Raw genomic sequence first — 23,760 nt, forward strand, 5'->3', positions numbered from 1 at the left:
AGTGAACTGGCCCCCTGTGTAAAAAGTTTGGGGACCCCTAGGTTAGGCTGTACCAGAACTCTGATGAATTCCCTACATTGGGTTGCAGTTTGGACAGTTCCTGTTGGCATTGTGTCGCTACTGAGGAGGAATAGGGACTTCCAGAAGGAGAGTAGTCACGGGGTGGTGGGCTGGAAGCAGGATGCCAGTTAGCCCCTTGGTTCAGATAGTTCAGAGGTGATGGGACCTAAACAGCAGGAATAAAGAATAAGTAATCAGCCTGACCAGGCTGTGGCACAGTGGGTAGAGCGTCAGACTGGGACATGAAGGACCCAGTTTCGAAACCCCGAGGTTGCCAGCTTGAGGGCAGGCTCATCTGGTTTGAGCAAAGCTCACCAGCTTGAGCCCAAAGTCGCTGGCTTGACAAGGGGTCACTTGCTCTGCTGTAGCCCCCCTCCCAAGGCACATATGAGAAAGCAATCAATGAACAACTAAGGTGTCACAGCGAAGAACTGATGCTTCTCATCTCTCTCTTCCTGTCTGTCCCTCTCTGTCCCTGTCTCTCTGTCTCTCTCTGTCTCTCTCTGTCTCTCTCTCTCTCTCTCTCTCACACACACACACACACACACACACACACACACACACACACACACACAGAACAAGTAGTCAGTGGAAGGTTAAACTGGAGAGCGTGAATCACTCGGTACCCACAGGCACCCGCTGAAGGATAGCTGGTTTGTGGGGGGTGGAGAGGGGTCGCTGTGTCATAGAGGAAGTCTGGTCATGTGAGGTACAGAGATGGTTTTTCAGCCATCTTTCTTTTGGTGTTCCGTGTATGAATAAATGAGGCCACTATCTTAAAGAAACTGTTACTTTGATTATGGTGATGGTTTCATGAGTACATGATGGCAAAACTGATAAAATTCCATGCAGTTTATTATACTTTAATAATACTTTAAGGATTTAAAATAAAACTTAGGTCATTTGCCAGTATTATTGATGTTTGTTATTTTTACATTTCAGTGAGATATAATGCATATACTGTACAACTCCCCCATGTGAAAGTGTGAGATTCAGTCGTTTTCAGTATGCTCACAGGTATGTGCGGGCATCACCACAGTCAGTTTTAGAATGACTTCATCACCGCAGGAAGAAGCCTCTAGCTGTCACCCTGTCACTCTCCATGCCCTATGAACCCACCAGTTCACTTGCTGTTTCTATCAAGTTCTCCATTCTGGACATTTCATATGAATGGAATCCTGAAATACGTGGTCTTTTGCGGCTGGTTTCTTTCACTTAACATAATTTTTTTTAAGGTTCATATATGTTGTAGCACATAACAGTACTTCATCCTTTTTTATGGCCAGATACTATTCCAGGGGTCCCTAAACTGCGGCATGGACCGCATGCGGCCCCCTGAGGCCATTTATCCGCCCTCGCCGCACTTCCAGAAAGGGCACCTCTTTCATTGGTGGTCAGTGAGAGGAGCATAGTTCCCATTGAAGTACTGGTCAGTTTGTTGATCTAAATTTACTTGTTCTTTATTTTAAATATTGCATTTGTTCCCGTTTTGTTTTTTTTACTTTAAAATAAGTTATGTACAGTGTGCACAGGGATTTGTTCATAGTTTTTTTTATAGTCTGGCCCTCCCACGGTCTGAGAGACAGTGAACTGGCCCCTGTGTAAAAAGTTTGTGGACCCCTCTACTATTCCATTGTGTGGCTAGACCACATTATCTGTCTCCATTCATCAGTGGATGGGCAGTTAGATTGCTTCCCCTTGAGGCTATTATGAATGGTCTGATTCTTCACCACTATGTTAAGGAAAGTGATAATCTTTGTATTTAATCATGAGTCCTTTTTTTCTAGTTCTACATTTGGATGAACTACTTTTTTTTTTTTTCTTTTAACAGAGAGAGAGAGTCAGAGAAAGGGATAGATAGGGACAGACAGGAACGTAGAGAGAGATGAGAAGCATCAATCATCAGTTTTTCATTGCAACACCTTAGTTGTTCATTGATTGCTTTCTCATATGCGCCTTGACTTTGGGGCTACAGCAGACCGAGTAACCCCTTGCTCGAGCCAGCGACCTTGGGTCCAAGATGGTGAGCTTTGCTCGAACCAGATGAGCCCGCGCTCAAGCTGGCGACCTCGGGGTCTCGAACCTGGGTCCTCTGCATCCCAGTCCGACGCTTCATCCACTGCGCCACCGCCTGTTCAGGCTGAACTACTTCTTTTTTAAAAGTGGTGAACATTTGAGGTTTTTAAGATTTTTTTTTTTTTTTCTTTTTCCATTTTTCTGAAGCTGGAAACAGGGAGAGACAGTCAGACAGACTCCCACATGCGCCCGACTGGGATCCACCTGGCACGCCCACCAGGGGCGAAGCTCTGCCCACCAGGGGGCGATGCTCTGCCCATCCTGGGCGTCGCCATATTGCGACCAGAGCCACTCTAGCGCCTGAGGCGGAGGCCACAGAGCCATCCCCAGCGCCCGGGCCATCTTTGCTCCAATGGAGCCTCGGCTGCGGGAGGGGAAGAGAGAGACAGAGAGGAAAGCGCGGCGGAGGGGTGGAGAAGCAAATGGGCGCTTCTCCTATGTGCCCTGGCCGGGAATTGAACCCGGGTCCTCCGCACGCTAGGCCGATGCTCTACCGCTGAGCCAACCGGCCAGGGCTAAGATTTAAATATATATATATTGGGGGGGATTTCCACGAAGACATTTCCTCTGAGGCTTTTATTTGCTTTGGTAGCTCCTCTGGCCTCCAGTTGGAGTATAAACTTACCTAAGCATAGAGAAATGTTTTCTTTCCAGCTTGAGTAAAATAAATTCATTTAGGAATGAGAATGTTGGTTTGTTAAGAGATTGTGGAAATGTTGGAAATATGCCGTGGAAGTATTTTGGCTTTTGTTTGTTTTTACCATGAAAACAAGGCTGTTTAAAAGAAACATTTGTGGTTGAGATAGATGGGCTAAAAGACAAGACGCTAGGAATTGAGGAGGCAGGAACCTGGAGGGGTGGTTTAGGAGACAGATAACAGGAGCCTTTGTCTTCCCAGTTGTGCCGGATGAGTCAATAGGGCAGAACTTACCGGGAATAGGTTGTATTGACTTGGCGAGTTCAGTGGGTTATATTGACTTGGAGAGTTCAGTGGGTTGGAGTGGCATGGTATAATTTGGTAGTCCTGCTTCACATAGCACATTCAGACAAATGCCTTTCCATAGGTCAGAGGAGAGCTGGTTCCTTGGCTCTGCTCAATCGTTGGAGGGTTGGAAACCCTTCGGGGTTTTGTGAATCTGATTGGGCTGTTGACAGTCTTTCCCCCGTGTCTGAGTTGTAATTACCCCTAAAACTTGTGCACGAAACTATGAAGACCTCAAAGATCCGTTGACATCCATCTCTGGTGTCTTCAGTAGTAAAATCCTCCATGTTGTCTGGTTGACTTGTCCTCAACTCGGTACCGAAATGGATGACGGGCCTATTTTTCTTTTAAGGATTATAGTTTGTTTGTGTGTTTGTTTTAGAGTTAAGTTTATTGAAATATAATTGGCATACAATAAAATTTGCCATTTTAAGTGTATAGGATTGTAGTTTCTCATTTTTTCAGAGATTTTATACACAGGATAGTTGAAAATTAGTAGCATTTATTGTTATTTAGGAATAGAATGTTTAATTGTACAAGCAGTTTTGTTTTGAACATATTAAACTTTAGTATATGCAGTGAAAATTTTATATAAATTTCCTGGACTTTTTTTTTTTTTAATTTTATTAACTTTTTAAAGGGGGGGGGGAGAGAGAGAGAGAGAGAGAGAGAGAGAGAAGACAGGAAGCATTAACTTATAGTAGTTGCTTCCTGTATGTGCCTTGACCAGGCAAGCCCAGGAATTTGAACCAGCAACCTCAGCGTTCCAGGTCAATGTTTTATCCACTGAGCTACCAGAGGTCAGGCTCCTGGACTTTTTTAAAGTTATAAATGTCTTGCATTATTTATCTATGTGCCTGTGAATGTATATATTTATATATGTGTGTGCATATACATAAATGTATATGTAATTTAGTGGGCCTTTTGACTTTGGAAGAACATTAGTTTCATTAGCATTATTTTTGCAGCTTTAGTCAACATTGTTTATAAATCATGATTGTTTAACTTCTATAGTCTATTCTCTATAGTAGTAAAAGTTAAGGTGTAAGCTAAACTATGTGTTTACTGAAAAAAACTGCTTTTTAGGGAGAATTAAGAACGATGTTTATTTAAATTAACACATTAAATTGACAGCCCCCCCTTTCTACTCCCTACCCACCCCTACCCACCCCTGCCCCTCAAGATACCCAAGTTGGCCTGACTGGGCGGTGGCGCAGTGGATGGAGCATCGGACTGGGATGCCAAAGACCCAGGTTCGAGACCCCGAGGTCGTCAGCTTGAGCCGCGGGCTCATCTGGTTGGAGCAAAGCTCACCAGCTTGGACCCAAGGTCTCTGGCTTGAGCAAGGGGTTACTCGGTCTGCTGAAGGCCCACAGTCAAGGCACATATGAGAAAGCAATCAATGAACAACTAAGGTGTCGCAATGAAAAACTGATGATTGATGCTTCTCATCTCTCTCTGTTCCTGTCTGTCTGTCCCTATCTATCCCTCTCTCTGACTCTCTGTGTAAAAAAAAAAAAAAAAAAAAAAGAAACCCAAGTTGCTACAAAGCCCAACTATTAGATTGGCTTTCATTTAAAAGTTAAATTTTAAATGGTAGATGTGCCTTTCCTGCTGCTTTAATTCCTTAAAGATGGAGTGAATTAAAATACCTTGTTAGAATTAATTTGCATATAAAATGTTTTTGGTGTTGAAAAACTTTTGTTTTAAAATATATAACTAGGTTGCTCTTTTATTTTATATATATATATATATATATATATATATATATATAATTTTTTTTTTTTTTTGTATTTTTCTGAAGCTGGAAACGGGGAGAGACAGTCAGACAGACTCCCGCATGCGCCCGACCGGGATCCACCCGGCACGCCCACCAGGGGGCGATGCTCTGCCCCTCCGGGGCGTCGCTCTTTTGCGACCAGAGCCACTCTAGCGCCTGGGGCAGAGGCCAAGGAGCCATCCCCAGCGCCCGGGCCATCTTTTATCCACTGGAGCCTTCGCTGCGGGAGAGGAAGAGAGAGACAGAGAGGAAGGAGGGGGGGTGGAGAAGCAAATGGGCGCTTCTCCTATGTGCCCTGGCCGGGAATCAAACCCGGGCCCCCCGCACGCCAGGCTGACGCTCTACCGCTGAGCCAACCGGCCAGGGCCTATATATTTATTTTTTTTAAAAAGATTTTATTTATTGATTTTGGAGAGAGGGTAGAGAGAAAGGCAGGGGAAGGACCAGGAAGCATCAACTTGTAGCAGTTGCTTCTCATACGTACCTTGACCAGGCAAGCCCAGGGTTTCGAACCAGCGACCTCAGCATTCTAGGTCAATGCTTTATCCACTGTGCTACCACAGGTCAGACTAGGTTGGTTGCCTTTTTATTTTTATTTTTTATTTTATTTTATTTATTTATTTATTTATTTATTTATTTATTTTTACAGAGAGAGGGATAGACAGGGACAGACAGACAGGAATGAAGAGATGAGAAGCATCAATCATTAGTTTTTCGTTGTACATTGCAACACCTTAATTGTTCATTGATTGCTTTCTCATACATGCCTTGACCGTGTAACCCCTTGCTTGAGCCAGCAAGCTTGGGCTCAAGCTGGTGAGCTTTGCTCAAGCCAGATGAGCCCTCGCTCAAGCTGGCAACCTCGGGGTCTCGAACCTGGGTTTTCCGCATCCCAGTCTGATGCTGTATCCCCTGCGCCACCGCCCGGTCAGGCTGGTTGCCTTCTTAAAAAAAATATTTTAAGGCACTACATGTTGCATATTACCTCTTTGAATGGCATTGTAAGAGGTTTTCTTTTTTTCTTTTTTCCGTTATAAGATGTGCCTGTGATCAACATTACATGCATGTCAAATGCACCTCTGAAACAAGTGAACTCTATTAAAGAGAGTTCCATTCCCAATAAGCTATACTAGACTTTCTCCTGAGAAGTATTTACTTCATTTACGGACGGTTTAAATGTCTTTTTGTGCCTGTGCATTCATAGGTGCTAGGAATAGTACAGTGAACAGCAAATTTCTGTTCACATGGATCGCAAATCTAGTGGCTGAGACAGACAAATGAAATTATGTAGTCAGTTAAGTGCTCTGATTTAAAAATTAAACTTTATGATTTAACAGCAGCTATAATTAGAAACGAAGATTAGTGTGCTTCTATTATTAGACCTCACTCAAAGGATATTCACCATGTCAAAACCTCACTATGAGAAAATGAAACTATTCCATTCACAAATAGGAATTAACCTTATTTAAAATGAAAAAAAAAAAGCTAATTCCCAGACAAACCTTGCTCTAAATTTCAGATTGAAATCAGACAAAATAAGACTGAAAGATACACATAAATGTTCCTCTAGAACAGCGGTTCTCAATCTGTGGGTCGCCTAAAGCCATCGGAAAATACATAATGCATATCAGGTATTTACATTCCGAATCATAACTAGCAAAATTACAGTTATGAAGTAGCCACCAAAATTATTTTTTGGTTTGGGGTCACTGAAACATGAGGAACTGTATTGCAGGGTCATGGCATTAGAAAGGTTGAGAACCACTGCTCTAGAAGAAATTGCTTAGTAGTAGAAAATTACCATAAAAATTCATTTAGGGCCCTGGCCGGTTGGTTCAGCCTGGCATGCAGACACCCCGGGTTCGATCCCTGATCAGGGCACTCCTGAGAAGTGTCCATCTCTATGAGTTCAGCGTTGGCCCTGGACCCTGAGGATAGCTCGGATGCCCAGGGTGGATCCCAGTCAGGGCACATGCAGGAATTTGTCTATCTCCCCTCCTCTCACTTAAAAAAAATTTATTTAGTATGTTTCTTAATGGTTTAATGTGTTCTGGAGGCCAAAAAACATTCTTAAGGGACTGTCCTTCACATTTTGCAATTAAAGTAATGAATAGTTGGTTCAGTATAAATTAGTAGAAACTTATTTTGTTTTACTTTCCAAAAAAAGAAAACTTTTATAGTTCTTGGAAGCTAAGGACAGTTGAATTTATTTTATACTGATGAGATGTACACCTGAAGTTTACAGTATGTATAATAAAATTTAGTTACTGTTTTAACGGCCTCTTATTAGAGTAACATGCACAGTATAATAATGCAGCTGCAGGAAAGAAGTTAAAAGCATAGACGGCTTTAAATTGTACATTTTCCAACCTAGTCTAGATTTCAAAATGCTCACTTCTTCTTTTATACTTTCTAAGTGTTGATATACCACTTTTAGTCTTTAGTTAGACTCCAGGGAGGATATCAACCATGTTCTTTCTTCATTTTGCTAGCGTGCCTTGAGAGTTGTCTGTTCTGATGCACTCATGATAGCTATAAAAGGAAGTTCTTTGTAAAGGAACATCTTAAAGATAAAACTTAGCTTGGGCCATTGTCTCGTGACTCTGTATGCGAGGAGGAAGTCTGATGATGTGTTGGTGTGTGTATGGGGGTACATGCTTCCTCCTCTTCCAGCCTCAGGAACTCAGTGACTGTGGTTTAAATGCTTTGCTGCGCCATCCACAGGAAATGAGCTGAAAGTCAGGGATCTTGGGATAGGCAGGAGAGAGCAGCCCACCCATGGGGTGCTCTCTAGAGGGGCCCTTCCCCCACTACTATAGTCCAAAACCTCAGCTCATTTTTTTTTTGGCTTTTTTTTAATCACAATTCTTTGTGATTTTCAAACATATTTCTGCCCTTGCTAATAACTTGGGAAACTGAAAATGTGTGATTTTCTCTCCCCCTCCTGATAGGTGCTGGATAGTTTACTAGTCCAGTATGGAGTGGTGGAAAGCTGTGAGCAAGGTACACATCTTCTCAATTGCTTTCAAATTTGCAAAAGGAGGGAAGTAAAAAGCAAACTAACTTTTTCTTTCTCTTCCTTTTTCTCTTCCTCTAGTGAACACCGACTCAGAGACTGCAGTGGTAAACGTGACTTACGCCAGCAAGGACCAAGCTAGACAGTAAGCAGTTTGACCCTTTTTATCTAATAACTAGGTTAAGTATAGTGCTTGTATTTGGGGCTAGTGGATAGCAGAAATAAACCTGCTATTTTGCCAACTTTAACCCAGCAAATTTTTTACAGTTTGAATGTATAATAAGAATTTGCATTGGTTAAAGTTTTACTACCTTTTCAGTATCTCTTTGATGCCAGTTATAGTGTGAAGCTGAATTATTACACACACTATTTGCAAAAAGCTGTGGACCAGGGTATTATCAAATGACATTAAGATTTTTTTTTTTTCATATTGGGATGATACATACATTATTGCTGTTTTATTCAAAGCTGGTAAGTCACTCATGTGTTAAACTAACAATGGTGTTCAATGTTGTTCTTGCTCCCTGATTTTTCTAATGATTACTATTGTCATTTAGGAGTGTGCAGACATTAAACCAATCTAATTTGCTTTTAGATTGGTGGAAAAATATATTTCACTGCCATGGGGTGGCAGAACTTGACAGATCGAAATGTGTCTCTTAGGAAAAGACACTGACCTGTGGTGGCACAGTGGATAAAGCATCAACCTGGAATGCTGAGGTCGGTGGTCCAGGCCCTGCGGTTGCCCGGTCAAGGCATAAGCAAGAAGCAACTACGATTTGCTTCCCACTCCTCTCCCCTGCCTTTCTCTCTCTCTCTCCTTTCTCTCCTCTCTCTAAAGAAGTCAGGAAAAGACAGTTCTCTAGGCTTGGGAATGATCTGATGAACTGACAGCAGGAGAGAGAGAAACTGAGGGTCCCACAAATACTGCTTTTGCTCGGATCGCAAACTGAGCGAGCAGTGGCATGCCGGGTGCCCAGCAGCCCAGCACTGCGTGTTCGCAGACCGTGGAGGCCTTGACCACCTCCAGACACAGTGCAGGTGAGCACAGCCTGTCTGTCCTCTGTATGGGAACGGTGAAAGGAAGGGCCATGCTGGCGGACCCTGACCCCTAAAGGGAGACGGTAAAACCAGCTGCAGGAGGGGGCACTGAGCTGGTCACCACAGGCAGTCCCCAGTCCTGGAGGGGCCGCGACGGGGAAGGTAGGGCTGGGCAGGAGGTGGAAATTCACATCACACAGATGGAACTTTATATTTTAAATTGGTAATATTCACACAGTTTAAAGTTTTAAAGGCCCAAAGACATATCTAGTGCAAATCTTCCTCCCAGTATTATTCCCCAGCTTTTCTTGGGGATAAACATATTGAAGACAAATAGATGTGTGTTTTTTCTCCTTTTTTTTCCTTCCTTCTTTTTCAAGTGAGAGGAGAGGAGATAAAGAGAAAGACTCCTGCATGTGCTTGGATCGAGATCCACCCGGCAACCCCCGTCTGGGGCTGATGCTCTGCCCATTTGGGGCCATGCTCGCAATGGAGCTATTTTCAGTGCCTGAGGCGGGGGCTCCATGGAGCCATCCTCAGCACCTGAGCAGTGCACTTGAACCAACCAAGCCATGGTTGCAGGAGGGGAATAAACGGGGGAGAGGGGGAGGGGTGGAGAAGCAGATGGTTGTTTCTCCTGAGTGCCCTGACCGGGAATTGAACCTGGGATATCCACATGCCAGGCCGACGCTCTACCACTGAGCCAACCGGCCAGGGTCTATTTTTTCTCTTTTTTACACAAATGATTCTATACCATTTGAGCGTTTTGTACATAGAAATTTGTTTTTTATAGTTGCATAGAATTTGATTGTGTGGATGTAGAATGACTTAGCTCCAAATTGGATATTTAGCTTATTTTGAGTCTCTTGAAGTTATGAACAACACTGGAGAGCAGCAATTTTCAACCTTTTTTATCTCATGGCACACATAAACTAATTACTAAAATTCTGTGCCACACCAATAATTGTTCTGTTTTGTTTTGTTTTTTTGCTGATCCAACAACAACAAAAAATAGGTATAATTGATTCATTCCCATCAGATTGCTATTGTTGTGATGGTTATTGTCATTTTTTTAATTTTATAGTCTAAGGGAAAAGAGGTCAGATACTGTGTGTTTCAAGAATTCTTGCGGCACACCGTATGAAAATTGCTGTGTAGAGAATCTCTTTTTGCAGGTGTCGTTTCGCATGTATGTAAGTGTAGCTGTAGGTTAAATTCCTAGAAGGAGATCTGCTGAGTTAAGATCTTTGTGCCTTTGTAAATTTTGTTAGATATTGGCAAGTTATCTTTTCATAGAATTTGAACTAGTTTAAACTGCCATCAGCTTCGTGTGAGTGTGTATTTCTCCTTACTCTCCCTAACACGGGGCTTTATCAAACTTTGTTAACCTTGTGGGTGCAATGTAGTATCTAATAATGTTCATTCCATTTTTTTCTAAAACAATGAGTGAGACTTCTGAGATTCACTTTTAATGTTTGAATATGAGACTTTTAAGATATTTAAAAATTCTGTTTTTCCTCCTGTTTATGTCTTTCATTCATTTTCTTTAAAAATATTAACAATTTATAAGAAGTCTTTGGACGTCTTAGAAATTTGGTATGAGTTGTAAAAGTGATTTTACAAACTTTATTTTTCAACCGTACTGTATAGGAGCAAAGCTAAGAGAAATGCCCCACCTTATACTCCAAGTCGGCGGTGAGAATGCCGAGGCTCCGTTTGTCTTACATGCCTCAGTCTCTACGAAGATCTACATGTATAAACACTTGGTAGAGTCAGCTCTCTGTTAGATGGAAAATAAGGGATAATGTGATAAACCCAAGGCTATTTGGAGATTGTCAAAGGCCTGCCCTGGTTGTCTTGTTTGAAAACTTATGCGGTGACAGCTAGCTAAAGGGGGAAAATGCTTAATTTCGCAGTTCCTTAGTCGTCTGGGAGAAGGTTTGTTGGAGACCTAACCTGCTTAGTTTTGAACTTGAATAGGAAGTGGTGGACATCTAGTGTCCCTTCCAGTGCCAAGTACTGAGAGCACAGACTCAGAAAAGGGCTGACTGGTTAATCGATGCAGAATTACTGCTAAAAAATAACCCTAACCTGACAGCAAACTGAATGTGGATCCACTTTAGTTCTACAAGTGTTGTTAGAGGTTGGCAGGGTCCTGCCAGTCCCAAGGAGAGGGTACAAGACTCTCAGGAATTTGCAATTTCAGTAATCAGGCAACCCTAAACAAATAAATGGGCTTTCCAATGAGGGGAAGGGTCTTCCCCACTCTTATTCTAACAGTCAGTTATTTAATGACTAGCAACCATTGACCAAAAATTGCCAATCAATAAAGGCAAAATCTCTGTCCTTGGGGACATGCCTCCTGGCATACAATACAAGAGTATTTGGAGAGGGATCACCTGATTTTATTTACTGCCCAAGTTGAGTTTCTTTTTCTCTAAAATTCTAAAGATTAAAGAGAAGTAGGAAATGGTTCAGAAAATGGAAGAGTCAGTCCGGCCGGATAGCTTGGTTGGTTAGAGCATCGGCCTGAAGCTCAGAGGTTGCTAGTTCGATTCCCAGTCAGGGCATATACAGGAACAGATCAGTGTTCCTGTCTGTCTCCCCTCTCCCTCCCTTTCTCTCTTTCTAAAATCAATAAAATAAACAAACAAAAAAAGAATGGAAGAGTTACTGTTGTGATAACAATGTTACGAAAATTTACTATGAAAGTGTGAAAGAGATGAGTACATTCTCATTCTGTGAGACTTGTGACAGACAGAGGAACAGACAGGAAGGGAGAGAGATGAGCATCAATTTTTCATTTTAGCACCTTTGTTGTTCATTGATTGCTTTCTCACATGTGCCTTGCCTTGACCCGGAGGCTACAGCTGAGCTAGTGACCCCTTGCTCAAGCCAGCGACCCTGGGTCATGTCTGTGATCTCCTTTTCAAGCTGGTGAGCTGCACTCAAGCCGGACGCGTCCGCGCTCAAGCCTGACACCCCAGGGTTTCGAACCTGGATCCTCTGCGTCCCATTCCGATGCTCTATCCACTGTGCCACTGCCTGGTCAGGCTCATTCTGTGAGACTTTTATTTGACAGGCATTGGATGGAGTAGAGAAAGCGTGGCCTCTGATTGTATCACCTTGACCTCTCTGAGCTGCAGTTTTCTCAGGGACAAAATGAGGGTTGACAAGAAACAAATATATTCATTTATATAGGCACTGGATTTATAGAGAAATCATCCTATCCACTGTGGCCTGGCTCACAGGCACCAGGGCAATAGTAACTCTTGTCTAACGCAGTGGCTCTGGGCTGCTTCGAGGGCAGCCGAGGAAAACTGGTCCCTCCAGGACCCGCTCCCAAGCCCTGCAGGCTGCTCCTTGGGCTCTGCACAGCAGGCTGCTGCCTCAGTGGCCGCTGTCGCCATGTGACTTCCCCCGTGCCCTTACCTGGCAGCCCGTTCAAAGCTCCCCTCTGTGGGCGACGGGGCTGGGCTGAGACTCGGCTCGGGGGACTGTGTCACGGGGTTGTGCTTATGCAGGCGTGGGGAGGAAAGGACACATTCCAGGGCCCTGTTCAAGGAAGGGACTCTGTGCCACTGCTCTTCTCGACTCTGGTCAAGTTACTCTTAGTTCACACGCGTCTGTAACACGGGAATAATTGCATTTCTTAGCTCATGGGGCTGTTGAAAGAAGCTAATGATGATGCTTCCAAAATGCTTACCGTCGTAATACCAAGCAAGAGCTCTGAAGTTAGCAGCCACTGTGCACTTCCCACCATTTTTCATCGCTGTTGATGGTACTGTTCTTGTTCAGTATTTTTCATTTCAGATGATGACTGGCTGCTGATACTCAGGAGTTAGGGACCTACCTCAAAAGCTTTGTGTCTGCCTCTTGTTACCTAAAGCTCTGTGAATGCCACTTATAAGAAGATTGATTCCTCAATAAGGCTGTCTGAGTCAGAATTTAACATGGAAATTCCTGCCCCCTTGTGGCTAAGAAAAATCAAAGGTTAAGTAAGATTAATGTATTACTAGGAAATATGTATTTGTTTAAACCTTAAATCTTGAATTATTTCTTAAAATAATAAAATGAGTAACAATGATAAAAAAAATCATTAAAAACGGAAGTATGTATTTTCTATCTTATTTTCTAGAGCAGGAGAGGCAGACCGCACTGTCAAGGCTAGACTTCACCCATTGGGAGATTTATAATGTGTGACAAGGAAACAACCCTTTAGAATTTGTAGACATTTAGTTTTGTACTTCTTTCTTTCAGGCTCTGACTTCTGGTGTTATTGCGGGGGAATCAGTCTAGTTTGTTTATGTGTTGAAGCTGTCACTGAACGGTCCTTCTCTATTAGAGTGAGGACTGATCAGGTGCACACTGCTACGGTTAGAAGTGTTTGAAACAACTTGGCTGATTGCTACAGGGTGGACCACCACCCTTAAATGTTAAAAAATTATATAAGTAGAAGATATATTCTGGAAAAAGAACTGACAGGTAGAACAGGAAGACAGGGATTTCCTGCCATTTTGCCACTCAGAGATAACCAGTGTTAAATTGGCCATCAAGTTTTGTAGACTTTGTCCCATGCGTCTAAACTTGTAAAATTATACAGATCATTCTGTAGAGTTTTATGGGTTATCTTTTCCTTAACTATATACTGTTTGTAATTTGTAATCTCTACACAGTGTTTCAGCCTGCCATAGTCTATATATCTAGTCCTCTACTGCACGTCTAGGTTGTTTGCAAGGTTTTTTGTTTTTGTTGACTTATTTTTTTGGTGTGTGTGTGCTTTTAGAATCAGTTTAATGAATAAAGTCCTTTGTAGGTAAATCTGTGGGCCTTGTCCATAATTATTTCTTTAAGCTGCATCCCTGCCGTGGCATTACCAGGCTTCTGGTAATTATTACCGAATTGTACATCTCAACCTCTTATTCTTGGTCTAAGCAGAAAACGGAATGTATGACTTTTCAGTAATGGTTAAGCCTCATTTTGTTAGAACCTGCGTTAAATACAGCAGTGAGGTCTGGGAATAAGGAAAAGGACATTTTAGACAGGGGGTTTTAGAGTTGGAAGGGATCATAAATCTATCTCTGAGTTTTGTAGGTGAGAAACTTAGCGCCCAGTAGAAAGCGACCATTCCAAGGTTCCATGTCTACTTACTGTTCCAGCTGGACTGGAATTCGGTCTCTAGCCATCCTCTTCACTGCTAAGATCTGTGTGTGTGCACTTCTCTGGGTCTCTTTCTTCTCTCTTCCAAGGCTCTCATCCTTGTGGTAAATTACTTCTCTCTCTCACGGCCCTTTTGGCCCTAAACTGTGACCTACCTACCCCAGTAAACTTACCATCAATACAGTTAGGTGCTACCAACTAGTAAAACTACTCCGCATCTTCTGAATGACTCAGAACAGCATCGGAGCAGAGTCAGGTGACGAAGGGAAAACAGGGCTCTCAGTGATACACTTGTTGGGTAAACGTCTTGAGTTCTGTTGAAGTGAAGGCATATTTTTTTAAACTACCTAGTTTCTGAATTTTATTTAAAATTTTTTTCTTGATTTTTAGTGAGAGAAGAGAGAAACAGGTGCATCGATCTGTTCTTGTGTGTGCCCCGTCGGGGATTGAACCGGCAACCTTTGCACTTTGGGATGATGCTGTAATTGAGCTGTCTGGCCAAGGCTGAATGTATCTGTTTTGAATAATTATGACAGTTGTTCATCATATGTCTTTTTTAGTGTTTTTGAAATTGAGATATAATTGGTAAATAATATTACTGTATTTCCCCATGTATAAGACTCACTTTTTTCTGAAAAATTTGGGGTCTAAAAACTGAGTGTGTCTTATACAGTGGATGTAGACTTTCTTACTTGCATTTCCTGCTTTTTTGCGCTTGTTTTGCGCTCATTGTTGAAGACGGGGATTCGTCATCAGACACAGGTGAGGGCAAGCTAATGGATGGGAGTTTTGACAGTGATGGGGAGTTATATGAATTTTATGATGGATAAAACTTGAGTTCAATAACTTTATGTAACACATTTTTTTCCCCAAATTTTGGGCCCCAGAATTAAGGTGCGTCTTATACATGGGGAAGTATGGTATCTTAGTCCCAGGTGTACAACATAATGATTCGATATTTGTGTACATTGTGAAATGTTCACCACAATAAGTCTAGTTAACATCCATCACCTTATCATCATCTGTGTCATATATACAATGTGTCTGGTGATAGTACTCAGCAAACCACCAAAGGACATAGCAGACTATAAAAAAGTCTGTGCGATCGCTTCTCGGCCTTTTGGCTAAGATCAAGTGTAAAAAGTGTGCGTAGAAAGGTTTCAGCATTTCATTGAAAATTCAGAAACTGAATCTTTTGTCATAAGAAAGCCATTGTTGTTCAGTTAAGTTACTCCTGCACTCTCTCAGCTTTGTCCAGATCTGGAGCGCTGTGGTTTGAGGGGTCGGAAGCTCTGCTTAGCTGGCTGCTGGATGGTGGGATGCCCAGTGTGTGGTCTGCTCTCTGACGGGAGCAGCCCGGTTGGGAGCCTTCGGGGCCCAGACCACGCCCTGGGTATTGGAGCACCGTGCCTTCTGACCTCCCAAGGGAGAGAATCTTCCCTTTTCTCAAAAAACAAAGAGCATCTTTAAGAGCAGCACAGTGAACTTTGGAAGTTACAGTTTTATGCAAAGTCGAGAGAGTCGTTTCTTAGGACATGTGACGTTGCTAGCCCCAGAATACATAGACATTTCTGGTGACGTGCAGATTTATCTCCATGGAAATGTCTGTCGGTGTTCGTCTGTCTCACTCAAGAAGGAAGTAATTACCCTTTTTGTAACATTACTGACTGAATTCTACAGTCAGAATTTGCTTATTTTCCTCTAAAGCCAGCAATGCTCAGCTTTAAAGTAGGAAAGATGTCACGGTACACCACACTGCCTTTCCTGCCTGTCGATATGGCGGGCTCTTTCAGTGGGTTCGCATTCCCTTATGTTTCTGAAAGAACCCTCAGTGATCTGTTTCTCCTTGCTCTTGAAAAGGTTTAAAGTTGTTTCTTATGAATATCTAGTTAGTTGAAACTTCTGCAGTGCCAACTTTCTATAAAAAAAAAAAGTACATCGTAAATATGAATAAAATTTCACAGCGGTTGTCTTCCTTCAGAAGTAACCAAAATGTTTAATGCCCTTGATCCACATTTGCCTTAAGGGAGAAGGGGCGAAGGAGAAAGCAAGGAATCATAGGTTAACTTCAGGTTCAGTTTTTAGGACTTTGGACACATGTGCCGTGTGCCTGTTATCACTCTATGAAGCTTGTGAAGAGTGTCTCTGACATAGAATTCACCTGGAAACACTCCGAGATAGATTTTTTTTTGGGGGGGGGGAAGCAAAATGTAAAATTATGTCCCACAGGATCCCAGTTTTGTTTTTAAGAAGGTACTGAACACATACATACATATGCGAACATTTGGCAAGAACTGGTCTGTTTGCAGAAGTTAGCGTGGTTGACAGCGGAGCGTGGTGATGGTGACAGAAGTCTCTTGTTGCTCTGCATTTCTGCATGACTTTGGCTCTATTGTAATAAGGGTTCATTCGTGTACTAGTCACTGTAGGGTAGTGAGGTAAGGGGGACTGAAGGGAGAGAAGAGGGCAGATTTCTGGGTCCTGAGACAATGCTCTGTCGGGTAGGCAAGGCCTGAATTCCAATTCCATGCTTTGGTGCTGGGACCATCTCTTCTCCACCCGCTCTTTCCATCGAAGTCAGAAATGGGAAGATCCCCATATAAGGAAAGGGTATGTGATCTAGAAATGACCTCCGAGCACTAGAGAGAGACCATTTCATGTCTGTTTTTCTGTCCCGTTCTGGGCTGAGCTTGAAACCCATTGAAACAGAATCTGAACAGAGTCTTGGGAAAGGTATGGGATCGTTGTTTTTAATTTTGTTGCATACTTGGGTGTGTGTGTTATTAAATGTGCGTTTATATGTGCTTTTTTTTTTTTTTAATGGAATGCCAGGGATGGCTTTATTTTTTTATTTATTTTTTTAAATTTATTTTGACAGAGACTGAGTGAGTCAGAGAGAGGGATAGACAGGGACAGACAGACAGGAAAGGAGAGATGAGAAGCATTAATCATCAGTTTTTCGTTGCGCTTTGCAACACTTTAGTTGTTCATTGATTGCTCTCTCATATGTGCCTTGACCGTGGGCCTTCAGCAGACCGAGTAACCCCTTGCTTGAGCCAGCAACCTTGGGTTCAAGCTGGTGAGCTTTTTTTTTTTTTGAGAATAATTTTTTTTTAAATTTTTATTTATTTATTTATTTTTAAGATTTTATTTATTCATTATAGAGAGGAGAGAGAGAGAGAGAGAGAGAAGGGGGGAGGAGCAGGAAGCATCAACTCCCATATGTGCCTTGACCAGGCAAGCCCAGGGTTTTGAACCGGCAACCTCAGCGTTTCCAGGTTGACGCTTTATCCACTGCGCCACCACAGGTCGGGCCAAGCTGGTGAGCTTTTGTTCAAACCAGATGAGCCCGCGCTCAAGCTGGCGACCTCGGGGTCTCGAACCTGGGTCTTTCCACATCCCAGTCCGACGCTCCATCCACTGCGCCACCGCCTGGTCAGGCTTTTGGAACCTTGGTCATATTTTCTCTATCAGTTCTTTTATTGAGGTCTTCACTTTTAAAATATTTAGGTAAGGTAAAAAAAAAAAAGAGAACAATATGGGTGACTTACAAACCTGGTAAGTAAAAGATGCCAGACACGAGAGGGTCCATAACAGACTAATATGTACTTACTTATATAGACTTTCAGAAAAGGAAGAAGTAATCTGCACTATTCGGGGTCTAGGGGAGCTGCTGGCGGGGTTTTTGGAGTGTTGGTATGTTCTAGTTCTAGACTTGGGTATCCATGTTCACTTTATGAAAACTCAGAAGTGTACTCTTAACATTGAGTACTTTTCCACAATAACATTCAAAATGGAATAAAAACAAAATAGTAAAGCTCTTCTCAAAGAGATGGCTGGCTGGTTGGCTGGATGGATAAGGTAGAAAGTAGCTTCATTTGCTTTTCTTGGTTCATCACCACCCTGCCTCCCTGACCCAGATCAGATCATCAACTCCAGAAGGTCAGGGGCTGCTGTTTTCTCAGGGACTGACTCATAATAGTTACTGAGAACTTATTGAATGATTATCCTGCATATCTAATTCTACCAATTTCCTGTGAGTGTTCTAGAGAGATTTGTCCTTTGATGCTTACAGTGTTTTTATAGGTATTTTGGAAGAGGGTAAAGTGAGGGAGGTGTGTAGTTCTAACATTTTCCCTTCTGGTTTGGAAAGATTTGCCAGGACAAGGGCTGTCCCCTCAATTCTCTTGCTGTTGGGGTATTCCTAAGCTATTACTAACCTCTTGGGCAGGGGTCCCCAAACTATGGCCCGCGGGCCGTATGCAGCCCCCTGAGGCCATTTATCCAGCCCCCACCGCACTTCCGGAAGGGGCACCTCTTTCATTGGTGGTCAGTGAGAGGAGCACAGGATGCATCTTGTGTACAATACTACTTCCGGTGATGCGGGACGCACGCGTCAGGGCTCTGGAAGCGTGTCATATCACTCGTTACAGCTAGCAATGACAAATATGGAACCAGACATTGACCATCTCATTAGCCAAAAGCAGGCCCATAGTTCCCATTGAAATACTGGTCAGTTTGTTGATTTAAATTTACTTGTTCTTTATTTTAAATATTGTATTTGTTCCTGTTTTGTTTTTTTACTTTAAAATAAGATATGTGCAGTGTGCATAGGGATTTGTTCATAGTTATTTTGTAGTCCAGCCCTCCAACGGTCTAAGGGGCAGTGAACTGGCCCCCTGTGTAAAAAGTTTGGGAACCCCTGCATTTGGGTAATTCAGTTACAGCATTATTTATAGTAGCCAAGACATGGAAATAACTTAAATGTCCATCAATGGGTGAAAGCATGGGGGAGCATGTATGTATGTACGTATGTACACACATACATACATACACACACAATGGAATAACAATCAGCCATAAAAAGGAATTAAATCTTGGCATATGCAATAACTTGAATGGACCTTGAGGACATTATGTTAAGTGAAATAAGTCAGGAAGAGGTCAGCCAGAGAATGGCATATACTATTATGATCTTAACTTATACAGTATGTGAATCTCCAAGATACAAAAACATAAACAACAAGCTCATGGATTCAGAGAACAGATTGGTGGATGTGAGACATGGGGGGAGGGGGCAAGTGGGTAAAGGGAGTCAAAAGGTACAAAATTCTAGTTATAAAATATGTAAATCATGAGGATGCAATGTATAGCCTGGCAGCTATAGTTAACAATATTTATAGCTATTGTATATTTGTAAGTTGCTAAGACAGTAGACCTTAAAATTTTCATAACAAGAAAAAATAATTCTGTAACCACATGACAGTTGATGTTCACTAGATTTATCATAATGATCATTTCACAGTATACACAACTATTGAGTCCTTATGTTGTATACCTGACCCTAATGTAACACTGTATGTCAATATCCATATTCCTCATGTATAAGACCCACCTTAATTTTGGGGCCTGAAATTTGGGGGGGGGGAGCATTACATAAAGTTATTGAACTCAAGTTTTATTCATAAAATTTGTACAATTCCTCATCATTGTCAAAACTCCCATCCATTAGCTTGTCCTCATCTGTGTCTGATGACGAACCACCGTCTTCAACAATGAGCGCAAAAACAAGTGCGAAAAAGCGGGAAATGCAAATAAAAAAATCTACAACCGCTGTATAAGACGCACCCAGTTTTTAGAACTTAAAATTTTCGGAAAAGGTGTGTCTTATACATGGAGAAATACAGTATACTTCAGTAAAGAAAATTCCAAAGTTTGACGAATTGTTTTTTTCTACTTTTCATTGGTAGATAGCAAGTATGTGCCCTTTGGAAAGTTGGTCTTTTCCTTCCTGTGTGTACTTCAAAGGAAAAGTGTGTGTGTTGAGGGTGGGAGTTAAGTGTGTTCTGTGTTACTTGTTCTGTGGCTTTATTCAGAAGTTTCGAGCCGATGATCATGAGCGGAAGAGATAAGTATTGCTTTGCGGAAAGGTTTGTTACACAGCTCAGTTTCTCTTCCCACTCCTGTGCCTTGTTAACTTCCAGAGCGTTGGACAAATTGAATGGATTCCAGCTGGAGAGCTTCACGTTGAAAGTGGCCTACATCCCTGACGAGATGGCCACGCAGCACAACCCCTCACAACAGCCCCGAGGTCGCCGTGGGTTTGGGCAGAGAGGCTCGTCCAGACAGGGATCTCCAGGGTCGGCGTCCAAGCAGAAACCGTGTGACCTGCCTCTGCGTTTGCTGGTTCCCACCCAGTTCGTTGGAGCCATTATAGGAAAAGAAGGTGCCACCATTCGGAACATCACCAAACAGACCCAATCGAAGTGAGTGTTGCGTGTGGGGTGGGGTGACTCTTAATGACAGACTGTTATTCTGGGTCTTAGTGTTCTTCTGAGCATGGTTAGGATCTCGTCTAGTACTTGGGAATCTGCAAAACTGTGTGCTTTTAATATCTTAGTGTTTATTTTATATAAACACACTAAATCTTCATCTCAAAGGGATTTTTCACACATTAATAGAACACAAATGATACCTAATCCTCTTGTGATGGGGGAGGCTCAGGAGAACAAGGGGCGGCTTCGAGGTTATTCTCCATTCCTCCAGCCCCCAGTTACACCAGCCTCTTTGGTTTTGGAATTCATTTCCTGGGTCCAATGCAGAGATTGGTTTTCAGTGTTGCTTTACTTGGATGAAGAATCATTCAGGTTTAGCCCATGAGTAAGCCATGTAGCCAGAACGGCGTTTTCTTCCGGGTATCGATTAGGAGTTTTAGCTTGCGGAGTTGAAGGGACTGAGAGATTCTTGGTCAAACACTGGCGCTAACTGCAGGAGTAGAAAGCGGGAGCATGTGTTACAACTGACCGCTGGGTGTCAGGCACGTTGCCTGACATGTGGGGGCTCTCGTATTGGTAGATGAGTGACATGCAACTCTGTTGTATCATGTATTAGTTTTGCTTTATTAACCGTCCTGTCACACTGTATGTGACTATTTTTACCCAGAGAACCTGGGTGACGGACTCTGTCTGCACCCTAGTCCTGTGGAGTGCTACCGGGCACGTTGCTGGGCCGCTGCGCCATGTTCCCTGGAGAGCTGTGCACACTGGGGAGCAGAGGCTGTGCGCAGACGTCTGCTGGGCCAGTCACTCCGCACCAAAGGGCAGGCGAATGGCCTGGGGCCGGCTACAGAGATGACTGTGGGTTAGTTTGCATTTTATATATAGTAAGGACATTGACTTTTATTTCATGTGGTCCAAGGAATTACGGAGAGAGTCTTTTTCTGAAAGGACGGCCACGGTGCTCTGTTGGTCTCATCAGGCTTCCAAGGCCGTCCATATTCATCGTAGGCACCGTGCCTGCGTTGAACCAGATGACCGATTTCTCATGCAGAATCAAACAGAACTGTGTTCAGTGGTGGTGGCCGGCCCGCTCCACCCGCACAGTGATGTCTGATCCTGCCAACCCCCCTTTGAAGCAGGAGATGTTTGGTGTTGGGGGTCTTTGTGCAAAATCAGTGGCCTTGACCTCAGAATGTAGGAGCTAGGGAAGACAATTGAACCATGGCCTAGGTCAGTTTTCATGTCAAATTTGTCTGGTTTTAATCTTAAAATTGAAGGGCTCCTTGCTTCCCTTGATTCAGCATTGCCTGCAGGAACTAGTTATTAAGTGGCTGTCCTTCCTTGTCGCATGGCAGATGAGGGTTGTTCCTTTTAGCTGCTACTCGTTTCCTTGTCAGAGGAAAGAGCTTCTGTGATTTAAATTGAACCGTGTGTTTTATTTAAGGCAGGAAGATGGAGGAAGGAGAGGGAAGAGAGGCAATTTTTATTAAATTCGATGATTCATTTGCAGAACTCTGCCAGTGGATTTAATTAATTCTTGCCATTGAAACTAGTCATTATCAGATCCCCCCGCCAACCCATCTTGGGCCGCTCACAAATGAACTATTTTTAGCGCCCGAGGTAGAGGCTCCACAGTCATCCTCAGCACCCTGGCTGATGCGCTCGAATCAGTTGAGCCATGGAGGAGGGGGGTAGAACGGCGGTGGGAGAAGCAGGCGGGTACCTCTCCTGTGTGCCCTGACCAGGACATCCACATTCTGGGCCAACGCTCTGCCACTGAACCAACTGGCCAGGGCAAGAGCAGACTTATTTTACATTTAATTCAAAATGTACACATACGGTAATTTTAAAAAAGGTTCATCTAAGCCCCTGAGGTGGCCATTGTTTAGTTGGGGGTGTATCTTCATAGGATTTGTTCCTTGTATCCGCTAACAAATGTAGCTTTAAAAGAGAAACTTCGTCATATGGTTTATGCTGCATTTTTTTCACGGAAGATCGAGGCCCTTTTACAATGTTGGTCTCTAATTACACCACATGTTTTTAAACAGCTATGTGAAAGGAATGTACTGTTATTTAACCATCTCTTCCCGGTGGGCCTTTTAAAGATCATCCCAATTTTCTTTCTACTGCACACAGTGCTGCAGCGAACATTTCTGTGCTAGTGGTTTTCATCCATGGTGACCGCCCTCAGCCCCGTGGACATTTGACAATGTCTGGAGACATTTCTAATTGTCACAACTGGAAGAGGGATGTATTATAGGCACAGAGGCCAGGGACGCTGCTAAGCACACCACAGTATATAGACGGCGCCCAGCACAACAAATTAATCTGGCCCAAAATGTCAGTAGTGCCGAAGGTGAGAAACCGCTCTCGGCACACAGATGGGACTACATTGTTGATGGTACGAGAGGTAGGATTCTTGAATCAAAGGGTGATAGGCATTTCCACTTTGATAGGTCCTGCTGGTTTGTTCTACACTCCCACTGAAAGTGTGGGTGCGCCCCGTTGACCCATCCTCTTGCCAAAACTTAATTTTACCTGTCAAAATCTTTCGCAGGTCTGGAAGAAAATACACCTCATTTTAATTGGTGTGTATATAATTACCAGAGATGTTTGACATTTTGTTATTGACCATTTTTCTTTGTTGTGGCATTGCCTTCTCTTTGGGTTTTGTTGCGGACTTTGCTCTATGAAGGGACAAAGTGTAGGAAGAGACTTGCAGAACAGATGAGCGGAGCACGCCCATCTGATGAATAGCGAGGGCACAGTGCGGGGAGAAGCGGACCTGGTTTGCGGGGCTCCAGCTCCCCGCCCTCTTGGCCTGTCTTCCAGTTCCTGTTTGCTTTAGTGCAGAAGAAAGCCTTTGTCTGAACTCCAGCTCTTTGTTGTGAGATGCTTGTTCTGTGCCATCAGAAAGGAAACTTCAAACAGATAGGGCCAGGGCAGAATGTAAAGATGTCCCTGCTTGGTCAGACTGAGGAAAGGGGAGTGTTCCTGGAATTAAAATCCATCTCTAAGGCATCCTGTTGACAGTTTATCAGGAGTTTATGTTCTTGAGGGAAGTGACTCACCCTCTGCCCAGAAGTCCAGTGACTTGGAAGTGGGTTAGTTGTAAACCCTGTTGTGAATACGTGCTCACAGCTGCCCGTTTCCTCTCTCCTCGTGCCCACCCCAAGAATCGATGTCCATCGTAAAGAGAACGCAGGTGCTGCTGAGAAGTCCATCACTATCCTTTCTACCCCTGAAGGCACCTCTGCGGCTTGTAAGTCTATTCTGGAGATTATGCATAAAGAAGCTCAAGATATAAAATTGTGAGTAAAGAGGATGAACCCGTGGACAGGCTGATCATTGTGCTGTTACTTTGCAT

At 43.2% G+C, this 23,760-nt stretch overlaps 1 protein-coding gene across 2 annotated transcripts in view; it reads left to right on the forward strand.

Annotated features, from left to right (window-relative positions):
* The window catches only part of IGF2BP3 (insulin like growth factor 2 mRNA binding protein 3), a 110,135-nt gene that overhangs the window by 64,430 nt on the left and 21,945 nt on the right, over positions 1-23,760 (forward strand). For both annotated transcript variants that reach the window (XM_066353719.1, XM_066353720.1), the window contains 4 exons: positions 7,850-7,901; positions 7,996-8,059; positions 20,100-20,381; positions 23,570-23,704. In XM_066353719.1, coding sequence (XP_066209816.1) covers positions 7,850-7,901; positions 7,996-8,059; positions 20,100-20,381; positions 23,570-23,704 — 533 coding nt within the window. The remainder of the gene's footprint in view (positions 1-7,849; positions 7,902-7,995; positions 8,060-20,099; positions 20,382-23,569; positions 23,705-23,760) is intronic.

Source organism: Saccopteryx leptura, chromosome 12 (genome assembly GCF_036850995.1).
Source record: "Saccopteryx leptura isolate mSacLep1 chromosome 12, mSacLep1_pri_phased_curated, whole genome shotgun sequence".
NCBI lineage: Eukaryota > Metazoa > Chordata > Mammalia > Chiroptera > Emballonuridae > Saccopteryx > Saccopteryx leptura.